The sequence below is a fragment of the Quercus suber genome, unplaced genomic scaffold (assembly GCF_002906115.3).
Source record: "Quercus suber isolate HL8 unplaced genomic scaffold, Cork oak 2.0 scaffold_933, whole genome shotgun sequence".
Lineage (NCBI taxonomy): Eukaryota > Viridiplantae > Streptophyta > Magnoliopsida > Fagales > Fagaceae > Quercus > Quercus suber.
This window is the reverse complement of record NW_027070356.1, coordinates 6,317-19,659: the sequence shown is the minus strand read 5'-3', so window position 1 is coordinate 19,659 and position 13,343 is coordinate 6,317. Positions and strand designations below refer to the sequence as shown.

At 33.4% G+C, this 13,343-nt stretch overlaps 1 protein-coding gene and 2 long non-coding RNA genes across 3 annotated transcripts; 2 read left to right on the top strand and 1 right to left on the bottom strand.

Annotated features, from left to right (window-relative positions):
* Positions 1 to 3,899: 3,899 nt before the first annotated feature.
* On the top strand, positions 3,900 to 5,158 carry LOC136065349 (uncharacterized). The gene is made up of 3 exons (XR_010626985.1): positions 3,900 to 4,126; positions 4,553 to 4,742; positions 4,844 to 5,158. It is a non-coding gene; the product is annotated as an uncharacterized LOC136065349 (long non-coding RNA).
* Positions 5,159 to 5,663: 505 nt separating this feature from the next.
* On the bottom strand, positions 5,664 to 7,768 carry LOC136065348 (uncharacterized). Its single transcript, XR_010626984.1, has 2 exons — positions 6,910 to 7,768; positions 5,664 to 6,064 (listed from the first exon to the last, which is right to left on the bottom strand). It is a non-coding gene; the product is annotated as an uncharacterized LOC136065348 (long non-coding RNA).
* Positions 7,769 to 8,081: 313 nt separating this feature from the next.
* Positions 8,082 to 12,968, top strand: LOC112033820 (probable aldo-keto reductase 2). Its single transcript, XM_024066590.2, has 5 exons — positions 8,082 to 8,449; positions 8,551 to 8,751; positions 10,880 to 11,052; positions 11,134 to 11,236; positions 12,402 to 12,968. Exons 1-5 carry the CDS (start codon positions 8,234 to 8,236, stop codon positions 12,738 to 12,740), a joined length of 1,032 nt encoding a protein of 343 aa, XP_023922358.1. The 5' UTR covers positions 8,082 to 8,233; the 3' UTR covers positions 12,741 to 12,968.
* The last annotated feature ends 375 nt before the right edge of the window (positions 12,969 to 13,343 follow it).

Genomic DNA, 13,343 nt, shown 5'->3' with positions numbered 1-13,343 from the left:
ATTAGGAAAAGTTTTGTTTTGTTATTTGTTAGTGTAAATATTGTGATTAAATTGTTAATATATTGTAATTTTTTTTTGTTACTTGCTAGTTTTTTTTGACAATTATATACACACACATTTATAAGATCATGAATACTAAAAGATCATGAATACATTATATACTTAAGATCATGAATACATTATATACACACATTTACACTAACAAAAACACATTATATACTTTTAAGATCATGAATACATTATATACACACATTTAACACTAACAAAAACACCATTATATACTTTAAGATCATGAATACATTATATACACACATTATATTATGATGATTATGGGAATATTTAGAACTAAATATTGTGATATTACAACATATTGGGAATTTGTTTTTGTTAGTGTAAATATTGTGATTAAATTATTTGCTAAGTTTTTCTTAAAAAAATTTAATATTGTGATTATTGGGAATATTTAGTACAAAAATTGTGATTAATTATGTTATTACAACATATGGGAATATTTGTTTTGGTTGTTAGTATAAATATTGTGATAATATGCTAAGTTTTTTAAAAAATTACTATTGTGATGTATTGGGAATATTTAGTACTAAATATTGTGATCAATTGTTAGGTATATTTAGTACTTTTAGGTCTTTATCATGGATATGAAATGGATTATGAGTTGATACCTAAGATAGTATTTGTAACAAAGATTTCAATAGATAACTGGTTGTATATAATTTTTTGTTCATCATAACTTATTTGAATGGGTTTTGAAAGTCATGCCCCTAGAAATTTGAAATTTTTAAAGAATATGAATTTGGTAATGACTATTTTTGTAAGATTACTAAAGGTGAGTATATGCAAATTTGGTTGAGGTTAGTATTGTTGGCATTTCATACGCAAAGTTTTGTGATTAATGTTGATTGAGCGTTATGAATTTGTAACTAACACAATTGCACTTGATGATCTATAGGTTGACAATGATCCTTATAAATATATATTACGGTGGACCCTTTACCAATACCACCCTTATGACGGATCCTCATTTCAAAGTCCGGGTATGCAGTGCTATTATATGATGATACGCCGTAAACTAAAGACCCTGAATGAGCTGAAAGTAAAAATTATGGAAGAGTTGCAAGTGAATCCTGCTTGCATGACATACATCTTACTTTCCGTTCTCCATATGAAGTCCTCAATCAATGCATTAATTACAGAAATATGAGATAACAAGGACAAACATGTGAAATTCATGTTTAGTAAGATGCAGAAATGGGAACAAACAGCAGATTTTGAGTTGCACGTCACTTTGAAGCCGCATGCGGAAGTCGGCGTAGAGGAAGAAATTGTACAAACAACTACATCTCTACAAGTTGCAGTCCTAGATGATCAATGCACCACATTGGGAGGCTATACACCCCTTTTCAAGGACACTAGTAACAATTGAGAGCGAACTTGGAAATAGATATGAAGATCAATTTTAATACNCAGCTAAAGAGCTGAATTCTCCTTGTTTTACAGTAAGAAGATAGGCATTTAAGGCAATGGAAGAATTAAAATGTACAAGCAAAATCTTTAGCTTACACATAAAACCCTTTCTTAACGTATACACTCCTTTCAAAAGCATTTATATATACCATATGATTTTAACTGAGTTGGGTTCTCTGATTGATTGTTCTTTACCATTGACAAAGACGCCAAATTAGATTCTTTTTAGTCTAGGCGCGATTCAAACACGTCAAAAAACTCTACCAGTTGAGCTAACCCAAACCTGCTACTCATCGAGTATTCATAAACCAAACCGTAAAAACACAAAATTTACATTGGAACTAAAAATCATGACCACCCTTAAAACACAATAAATCAAAGTCAATTATAACCCATATTTCCAAACCCACAAAAATTCACAAAAAGCATAATAAGTAACATTAATAAAAAAAAAACAACTAAAAATTACATTACAATTCATCATCATCATGCTTTTATAAAAGTAAAAACTTGTTTATGATTTTGTTATATAATACGAAATGCTAATAATGAGATGCTAATTTATAGGAAATGGACCGTCTTTATTGTATTGCGTTGTGTTGACTACCTGCTACGACTTTGAGTTTGTTTGTTTGAGCTTAGTTGGTTTTTTGATGCTTTAAATTTCTACCGCACAAATGATGGGATGGGACCCTTCATTTATGGCCCATAATTTTAGGTCCATTTCGATTCATATCAATTTTCTAACTTGTGCAAAGTGAATTTGTGGGCCCTTTGGTGCATTTGGATTTACATATCAATTTTCTAACTTCTGAAAAGTGCAACGTAATTTGATTGCTTTTTCATTACTTGTGTCAAAAATTCAAAAATTCAACACTCTTTAAAATGGAATATGTCCCACTGTGACTTAAGTCGCTGGGTCTTATCACTGCTTGGAACAATGGAACTATAGAACATATAGTATGCATAAATTAAATAATAATATAATAATAAAGGTAAATTTCTTTAGTAACCATATGAAAACTAAATATCGAAAGTGTTTTGAATGATATAGGAAACTAATCACTTAGATTTTTTGGAATCAAAATGGTAACTATAGTATTATTACAATTTTTTTTTATAGGTATTGCTGCTACTACTACAATCTGTAAATCAGATTCTTCAATGAGTGTGGGACATGCAGGCCACTCTATTAACCGTGAAGTCTAGTTAAATACACCATTGTGCAAATGTCAGTATGAAAACTTCAACCTTCAACCGTTATTTTCACAAATTACATTACAATTATAAAACAAACAAATACAAATAAATTTGTCATGAAATTAGCCAAAACTCATAAATCCTAATAGTTTTATCCAAATGATTTTTCAAGGGTTTAACATATCCAAACTGGTCTGGTGTTATTGAAGGAAACATAAGACACAAACTCCATATAGCAATTACATAAATACATTTAATAAGAAAAAAAATTAAAGAGGATCATTGTTTTTGAATAAAGCCGATACTATTTTGTGGCAATAGAGGACGCAACAGTCAAATTTGCTCAATTGGTTCCTTAATTTAAGTAAGTCCACAGAGCCAAACTACTTTGTGAGAGGCCCAATCAAAAATGCAGAAGTTGGAAACTTGGAATATTAACAAAAAGAGCCAAAAAAAATTTATAGACAAGGAACAATCAATGCATGCATTACCAATAACCCCAGAAAAAAGAGAGTCCTTACTTTTTTGTGAGGTAATTGGAGCGACGGAGCGAGGTGGAGACGGAACGACGGGAGCGAGAGGCAGCAACGGCGACGGAGACGGAGACGGAGAGAGAGGGACTGAGCAACATCGACGGCGACGGAGCGAGAGACTGAGAGTGAGAGAGTGTGAGAGCGACTGAGAGTGAGAGCGACTGAGAGTGTTTTGAAACTTAGTTTTTTCTTTTTGAATGGGAGAGGTGACTGAGAGTGAGAGTGATCGACTGAGAGAGTGAGAGTGATCGACTGAGAGTGTGAGAGAGACTGAGTGAGAGGCGTGTTTTGAACTTGTTTTGTTTTTGAAGTTTTTCTTGTAGGGCGTGATGAGGGACCCATGTTCTGGGTTAAGTTTATTGCTTTAGAAAACGACTCCACTGGAGTCGTTTTTACAAGCACAGAAAACGACTCCAGTGAAGTCGTTTTCTGTGCTTGTAAAAACGACTTCGGTGGAGTCATTTTTTGCGCTCGTAAAACGACTCCACTGGGGTCGTTTTCTAATCTACACTAACCACTCATCTACTGTTTAAAACAGGAAAATTGAGTCCAATCCAGTCGATTTTGTAACCAAAAAAACGACCACTGTGAAGTCGAATTGTTAGAAAAGAAATATGTTTAAAACGTTGCTTAACTAATAATATTTTTTGAATTTTATAGTTATTTTATAAGAAATCCCTCCATCCTTCTTCCCTCTTCTAAACCCATTTTTTTCAAAGACCCCGTAACTCCTCTCTACCTTCTCACAATACAAATTCTTCTGAGCTGCATCTTATAGTTTTGATCGTTTTGAACTAAAGTTTCACAAATACAAATCATTCTCATCACAAATCATCTCATTACTTGCTTTGTCGGACTGGTTGAGGTGGTTATCCAAACACTACCATTGCAACTAAGCATGACTCATCAAGGTATGCTACAAAGGCTTTAAAATTTTTTTCTTCTTGTATTTTCTCTCTATCTAGTTATTCGCGTTAAGTTTTTTTCTCCATCTAGTTTATATGTTAGTGCCCTCTAGCTATTTGATAAAAGTCCATAATGAAAAATTAGTACAAGAAACTCTTAGATATATGTGTGTGTGCGTGTGTTTTTTTTTTTTTCTTTCTCTCTTTATCAAGAAATCCACCATAAATAAGTGATCAATTTAGGAAAAAAAAAAAAAAGAGATGATAAATTTGACTTGAAATTAACTCTTAGATATAGAAAAACACAATAAATTTAAACCGGCAAGATTCAAAACTTGAAATAAATTTGAGGCTTAAACTTTAAACAGCCAACACAAATAAATTTGAAATCCAAAAGTTCACACTCATTAGTGACCAAATTTGTCTGTACAGAAAGAGGTCCTCTCTCAAAAACTCTAGATTAGTTTTCTCAGTCTCAAATGTTCTACGAGATGATGTCTAAAAAGCAACACCGTGAGTAAAAGGCTTTCCAACAAGAAACACTACAAGTTCCGTGGCTGCATTTTCAAAATTCTTTAACAAAGCGCATACAATGACAACTCTTCGAGAGCGAAATGGCTAGGTGGGGTACTCTCTTCTTCAAGATTTGATTCCTTAGGTTTTTTTTTTTTTCAAATAATTATTTATCCGCTGACTTTCTTTTGAATTTATTTACATTAACAGTTTTGAAGGAATGGCTACTAACTGATGTGCGTGTAGAATCAGCTATCATCTAATAGCAAAGATTGATGTCAAAGTTTTGAATCGAAGATTGTAATTGTTATATTCGGTTGTGGGTTTGTTGTGAACTTTGAACATTGGTTCTAATGTGATATTGTGATGTATTTCTGTGGTTTGGAATATTTGTTTTAATTTGGAATTGTAATGTTTTTGGTTTATTAGAAGGTTAGTGGTATTTGTGGAAGTTAGTACTTAGTAGGTTAGTATTTGCAAATGATTTGTGTTTCAGGGGTTGATTTTGTTTTGGTGTTTGGAATTTGGATGTCATTGTAATTTTTTTTTTTTTAATAATAAAATTTCTCTTTTATCCAAATAAATAGGAAAAAGTTTGTCAATGGTATGTGTTGCCTGTAAAATGCTTTTAACAGGGTAATTTGTTGTGCCCGGTTATATGCTTAGCCATATTCAAAATGGATTGTATTGAATAGGGGTTCTAGGGATTAAAGCTAGTTTGTGTTGTAAATGAATAAGCTCCTGCCAATTATCCTATTGTGATGGATTCAATGGAATAAGGTGCTAATTTAGCTTAAAAAAAAAAAACTATAATAAAAACATTGTTATAGCAATGAAAATACCAAAGCATTAAAGTCATACATAAAGAATAAGGCTAGTGAATTGATTTGGCATTACAAATATTACACTCACTTCACTAACCTGTTATACAATGGGCATAATCCAAATTAAAATACTCGTGAAAGAAATTAATTTACCCTACCCAATTAACCACCACAATACAAGTTCACAAAAAAATTGTTTGCAAGCATTATTTGAAGAGAAAATACTTTTCATTAGTATTGGTTTTGTACAATTGAAAGAGTAAAAATGTCAAAGAATACAATATCTTATTAGAGTATGAGAAAACATAACAAAATAAAAGGTGGAAAAATGTATGTATTCTAACATTTCCTTTCACAAAATTCTAAGTAGACCTATTTTCATTGCCTTCAAAATACAAAAAGACTTTCACTCCTCCAATCATCAATCCAAACTTGATTAATCTTCCATTTCATTGCCTTCAAATACAATAATATTCCTTGTAACTTTCAAGGCAATCATCAATCCATGCTTGAGTAATCTTCTAACTTGAATACTTTTCAAAAAAATTTAGATATCGAATCACTTTTGTGTAGGATTTAATTGTCCAAAACCATTTGAATTAGAATCCTGCACAATTAGAAAGAAATTTTCAATTATTATTGACAAAGTAATAACCATTGATACAAATAAACAAACAAAAATAATGAAGAAAGGCATACAAAAAATAATAATTGAGAGTAAATAGCAATTTGGGATTTGAGATACACAATAAAGATAAATGACATGCTAGAACTTATGACCTACTAGATGGCCTAATAATTCAACAGTGGCAATGACAACGTAACTAGTTTACAATTTCAAACATCACCTCCCATCTCAACATTTATGGCATATTACCCTTGGAAGTTATCATGTCAAAGACCTCATACCCATGTGGCAATCGCAATGCTCTGCTGTATAGATTTTATATGGCCATCATCTCTTCTAATTTTGTTTTGGCTGGGTGCTCAGTTACATAACAGGTTATGAGTAAATTTGATCGGTCAATACAACGCGGTTGTCATTTCTTTTTTTTTTTTTCTTTTTTTTTTTTAAATTGATCACTTATTTCTGGTGGATTTCTTGTTGGTTCAGTCTATGCATTAGACAGAAGTCATAGAACACTAAGGGCAAGGCAAAAACTCCGTATCTAACTATCTATGAGTTAATTTCATTCTCTACTTTTGTTTTCACATTTTGGGTTTTTATCAAATAGCTAGAGGGCACCATATATATAAATCAGATTAAGAGAGAAAAAAAAAACACACACACATATATCTAAGAGTTTCTTGTACTAATTTTTCATTATGGACTTTTATCAAATAGCTAGAGGGCACTAACATATAAACTAGATGGTAGAAAATACTTAACACGAATAACTAGATAGAGAGAAAATACAAGAAGAAAAAGATTTTAAAGCCTTTGTATCATACCTTGATGAGTCATGCTTAGTTGCAATGGTAGTGTTTGGATAACCACCTCAACCAGTCGACAAAGCAAGTAATGAGATGATTTGTGATGAGAATGATTTGTATTTGTGAAACTTTAGTTCAAAACGATCAAAACTATAAGATGCAGCTCAGAAGAATTTGTATTGTGAGAAGGTAGAGAGGAGTTATTGGGTCTTTGAAAAAAATGGGTTTAGAAGAGGGAAGAAGGATGGAGCGGTAAAAATAAAATGAATTTGAGTGTTCAAACTTCAAACAGTATAATTTGGGTTTAAAAATAGGTTAATTTTTTTTGCTTTGCCAATTAGGAAGCTGAGTTAGCATTATTTTAACAGATGACCTTTTATTATTGGTTGTGATTACTTGGGAGGACCAGCTCAGCTGTCCTCCCGGAGGAGCTAATAATTTCTCGCCATCCCACACCGTTGCTCAGCAGTCAGCACCAAACAACAAACTCCCAAAGGGCCACCCATTTGATAAGATACCCTACTTGTTTACGAAATCAACGTTTTCTTCAAAGATGAAGTGCAACCACAGGTTAAAGTCACTCTCATTTCTTGGCCTCATCAGATTGCCGTTAATAGATCTTATATTTGCTGTGGGGAAATTGCCCACAGCGAAACCCAAAATCTCAAACGAGAAGAAATTACCCACACCACAACTTAAAAAAAAAAAAAAAAAAAATTTAGGGATGTGAAGATTGATTAATTAAACAGAATAGTGCTCCTTTGTGGAGAAAAATTGAGCAAAGGGAAAGTTGTCAGTGACAGTGACTTGAGGCATTAACTTTGATTAAGGTTAGGCTTGCTTTTCCCGTTATTAGTTTGTTTGAGAAAGAAAATAATTGACGCGTTTAGTGGTGCATGGAGATGGGGTGGAGCATATTTATTTTGTGGATTTGGACTCCTCTGTTTAGTCCCTGTCCATATTCAAGTACTAGTGAGTGAATCTGGGTTCACTTCTTAGCTACTAGTGTGGTGTGTCTAACCCAAAATCATCAACTCTCGAATGGCCCATTTGAGTTTTGACTGTGGTAGTTATTGTTTTACTTTTTCTTTTTTCTTTTTTTTGCTCTAAAAATTTCAACTAACGTTCGTCCTACTCGATAATTACCACAGTGGTCAGCGTCCTAAATTTGGCTAAGATCAGGTATTTGTAAATTGTAATGTACTAATGTTGTTGTCACAACTAACATTCTTAAATTAGCTAGCATGCTAATTTTAAAAAATATTATGAAATTGTTGAGAGAGTTTGTATTTGATTGCTGGTCAAGTAGTAGTAGTCGTTGAGGAAAAAGCAAAGCAAAAAAATGGGTGAAAGAGTGGAGAGGATAAAGCTGGGTTCACAGGGACTGGAGGTTTCGGCACAAGGTCTGGGCTGCATGGGCATGTCCTCTTTGTATGGTCCTCCAAAGCCCGAACAAGACATGATCCCTCTCATCCATCATGCCATCGACAGTGGTGTCACCTTTCTCGATACTTCCGATGTCTACGGCCCTTTCACCAACGAAATCCTCATTGGAAAGGTACTACTCGATCATGACTCATGACTCATGACTAATGGCTATCTCTCTATCTCTGCTGTTATAGTGTCAGATATCGTTACTTTATTTATTGAGTGGTGCAGGCTATGAAGGGAGGGGTAAGAGAGAAGGTGGAATTGGCAACAAAGTTTGGTATTAGCTTTGCGGATGGGAAGATGGAAATCCATGGCGATCCAGCGTATGTGAGAGCAGCTTGTGAGGCTAGTTTGAAGCGCCTTGATATCGATTGTATTGATCTCTACTACCAGCACCGTGTCGACAACAGCCTTCCCATAGAAGTCACGGTTAGTTAATTTTTTTTCTTAAACCCCTTTTCTATTAAGTATTAGTTATCAGACTGATAATCATATCAGATTAAGCCATTAAGATGATTTCCAATGATTATTAAGTATAAATTTTATAAGGTACTTGATTGAGGTTGCATAGAATCACTTGCTCTTTATTTATTTATAATGAAGTTGCTCTTGTGCTAGGCATTCTTGACTTGAAATTAAGAATGGTGTATATATGTTTAAAATGCTTCGCATTCCATACATCAAATGAAATGCCAAGGAGCGTTGCCATTGGCTCACCCATCACTGATATGTGATGGCTATAACATGAATGTACAAGTGACTCCCACAACTATGTATATCTTAATGTATTGTGACTTCCACACAAAACCTTGAGAAGAGACTAGGCTATTGATTTTGTATAACCACTTCTATAAATAGGGGAGGGACTATTTAGTTCAAATTATCTAATTGTTTTTAAGCATTATTGTTCAATCTTTGTTCCCAAATTCTTGTGTACGTTGTTCCTTTTGAGGTTCTTTCTAGCTTATGAGGGTCACTCCATTTCAAGATAAGTTAATGTGGTCAAGCGACTCAAGCCTAAGGTGAGCCAATTCAATTGTCTATGGCAGCAGATAAGGCTTGGCTTATTAGTTGCAATATCATGACTTGTCTCCATCGGTATCCTTATTTTAGACTGTTTATGTTTCTCTTATTGGATTCAACTCATGATCTTTACTAGCATGTATTTCATTAATTATGAGTGTGGTTTTTTTTTTTTTTTTTGGACTTGCTCTTTTGGTATGTGAATTTTGTTTGTATGGATTTTAATGGACAAGTGTTGGTTGAAATAGAGTTTACGCATTCAATTCAGGAATAGAACCAAAAATTTTTGGATGTAGATAATTTGCCTTTTATCATGCATTTTTATATGAAACTTAGCCTATTATCTTTTATATTGTTTATTATCCTATAATTAATGAACATGGTGAGAAGAATATGTTTGAATTCCATTTAAAGTCAGAGTCGATTTTGTCTTCTGATTTTAATAAACCCCCTTTAGAGTCATATCGTGCTACATTGAAATGCCATATAAAGATGTGACTAATGATACAAGTTGTAAAGAACATCTTTCAGGAAAAGAGTGGGATATTTAGCCACACTTTGTTACATTCTCCTTTTTGTAGTCTACTCTCTCAAGAACACTACTGTAAGCCTTTTACTTTCTTATTTCTAAACATGAACATCGTGTGGACTTCCTTCACCATTCTAACTTGTGCCAAAAAATTAGAAGTTTGTTCTCACAAGCCTCTTTGCTAACTTCGTTTCAGAAGAAATAGAAAATTCTTTCTCTTCCATGATAGTTTAGACTATTGGATGAAATTCTAGGAATAACTTTGTTGTCATATGGATGACAACAATACAAACCAAGTTATGAACTCCTCATTTCTCCTTGATTATACTTCAATCAATTCAACTGAGTGAGAGAATCAAACTAATGAGTTTTATTTGTTTTAATTGATTGAACCGAATAAAGGATCGAATTAATGCGGGGAATCAACTAACTCTTGGATGTTTTGATGAACTCATTTTCACTTTTCTATAAAATAGCTTTCAAACAACTTCACCCCATTCCCCCATTTTTATCAATGTGACGCCTAAGGTTTTGAACTGCATCCTTGGCAAATTCGAAAAAACAATATTCCAAATTCATTTTTAAATTTAATATATATTTTGCAACTTCACTTTCCTTTGGGGGAGAGAGAGAGACGAAGGCATCTTGTTTTACTTGTGCCCCCTACGAAGGAGAAATGAGCATTATTTATGAGATTATTGAATTAAGGAAACTACCATTTACGTAAGATAATGTAACCAGGAACCTATTCTATCATGACTGTCAGATAATGATTAGCAAATATGGTAATTTGGCATTTCTTGTGTTCTGAGTAGTCTAATTACATATCAATATACTGTTGCTGCAGCTTGGTTATCTTGAAGCTATCTTTTTCTTACATTTGCTGTTACATTTGAGTAGTTGTTACATTTGCTGCCACTATTGTTTCTTCATGTGTCCCATTATGCATCTTTTGAAATCTTGCTGTTGAGCATTCTCTTATTCTTTTCTCCTTTATATTATAAGATTGGAGAACTCAAGAAATTAGTTGAAGAGGGTAAAATCAAGTACATTGGTCTATCTGAGGCCTCTGCTTCAACAATCAGAAGGGCACATGCAGTTCATCCCATAACAGCTGTGCAGTTAGAGTGGTCTTTGTGGTCTAGAGATGTGGAGGAAGAAATAATTCCTACTTGCAGGTGAGGTGTTAATTACAGTTGCATTTTAAGGTATAGAATAATTGAGGTACAAAATTTAATTTTGTTCTCCTAATTGTTCAGGGAACTAGGCATTGGGATTGTGGCATACAGTCCTCTAGGACGAGGGTTCTTTTCGTCTGGGTGTAAGGTTCTTGAAAATTCTACAGAAAATGACTTCCGAAAGGTTTGTAGATCCACCACTTAATTGTTGAGCTTCAAAATGAGATAAACATGCATTTAGATTCACTGTTTTATTGCATCATCAGTGCATTCATCAATAGGTTCTTGAAAAGTTTAGGAATAATGACTTCCGAAAGGTTAGCAGATCCACCACTCAAATTTTGAGCTTTGAAATGAGATAAACATGCATTTAGATTCACAGTTTTGTTGCATCATCAGTGCATTAATCAATATTGAAGATTTTATCTCCTTAGTTGGCTTGGTGATTGACCTTGCAGAGACCTATGTGCTTTCCCTTATTCTCTTGATGAACTAACACATGTAAAAGTTGACTTGTGGTCAACATTTTCTTTAATGGTTATAGTATACAGGTAATCTAATTTATCTAAGCAAATATCTTCAATGCCTAAATATTTTGCTGATATCTTCATGGTTCAAATGTCAAGTGTTCATTGCAAATTTGTTAGTGTAGCTTACATCATTGCTCATATAGCCAAATCAGAATATTTGGTTCCTCTCTATTATAGTTTTTTTTAACCTCTTTCTAGATTAGTTTTCTTGAAATAGAAAAAAAAATGTTAGGTGTTGATTTTCCCGTCAACTCAGAAAATTGTTTTTATGTAATGATTAAGGACTAATTGTTAGCAGCTGTTTTGTTAATGCTCCAAAGAAGATTAATCATTTTTAGAATCTATGTAACTCATCCATGAAAGAAGTAATACACTTTTTGGAGGCTGTAACATTAGAAAGATGCTGATTTTAATATAAGCCAATACTTCTATGTCACATCTTACGAACTGAACTGATTAAAGCATGACATATCTAGATTTCTATTGTTATTTTCCTACCTCAGTTTATGTAATCTGTACTGTCTTCTGGTATCTTTTATTATCATGAAAATTAAGCTAGGGAATAGCATTTGCGGATGCCTACAGACCTGAATAGCTGTCTTTTCAAATTATGTTAAACTGTACTTTCATCATTGCCTTTATAAATTATATACTTTTTAAAAATTATTTTTATTGATAAAGTCTTGATGCTGATAAGTATTTTATAATGTATGTTTATCATTGGCTTTATGAACGAGTAGGGGCCCTAATTTCATGAAACTATCCTTTTTTGTTTACTAATTCGGTCGTGATGCTAATATTTTTAGTCACTGCTTGCAGTTCCTACCCAGGTTCCAACCTGAAAATCTGGAGCATAACAAAACCATATTTGAGCGTGTTAATGAAATGGCAGCAAGGAAGGGCTGCACCCCATCGCAGCTAGCTCTGGCTTGGGTTCATCACCATGGGAAGGATGTGTGTCCCATACCTGGAACCACCAAGATTGAAAACCTCAACCAAAATATTGGAGCTTTATCTGTGAAACTGACGCCAGAAGAAATGGCTGAACTTGAATCATTTGCTTCTGAGGATGTTGTGAAGGGTGAAAGATATCATAATGATGTTCCAACTTGGAAGGATTCTGAAACTCCGCCACTTTCTTCATGGAAAGCTGCATAAACACAATTCTTTTGCTGGGGTTCTGTCAATTGAAGTGTGTTTGAGTTTGCGTTGAGTTCTTGACAGCTTAAAGAGTAAGTCCGTTCTCCTGGGGGGTGGGCATAAACACAACAAGTCTTTTGCTGTGTGCCACTGGGCATCTTATCATGTTTGATCTTGTGAATATCAGAACCTAAAATGTCTCAACGTAGACACATACCATAATACTATATGACTAAATTTGCGCAAGCATATTGATCTTTTATTACAAACTAATGCATGACAATATTTTTCCAACATGGGATTAACGTTTTTTTTTTTTTTTTTTTTAAATACCAAGTATTTTTAACACATACAAACGGAAAGAGGGGAGAAGTTTTTTAAGAAACTTATAGTAGTGTATATCCAAAAGAGGTAAACTCTTGGATACACAGTACATGCTTTAAACTTTTTTAACTCACACTCATTTTCCAAAAGAGGTTTAAAGTCTCTGCTGTGTATCTAAGAGTTAAACCATTTTGGATATATACCACTATAAGTTTCTTTAAAAAAACCTTCTCTCCTCTTCCCGTGTGTGTGTTAAAAATACTTAGTATTCTAAAAAAAAAAATGCATGACAATATA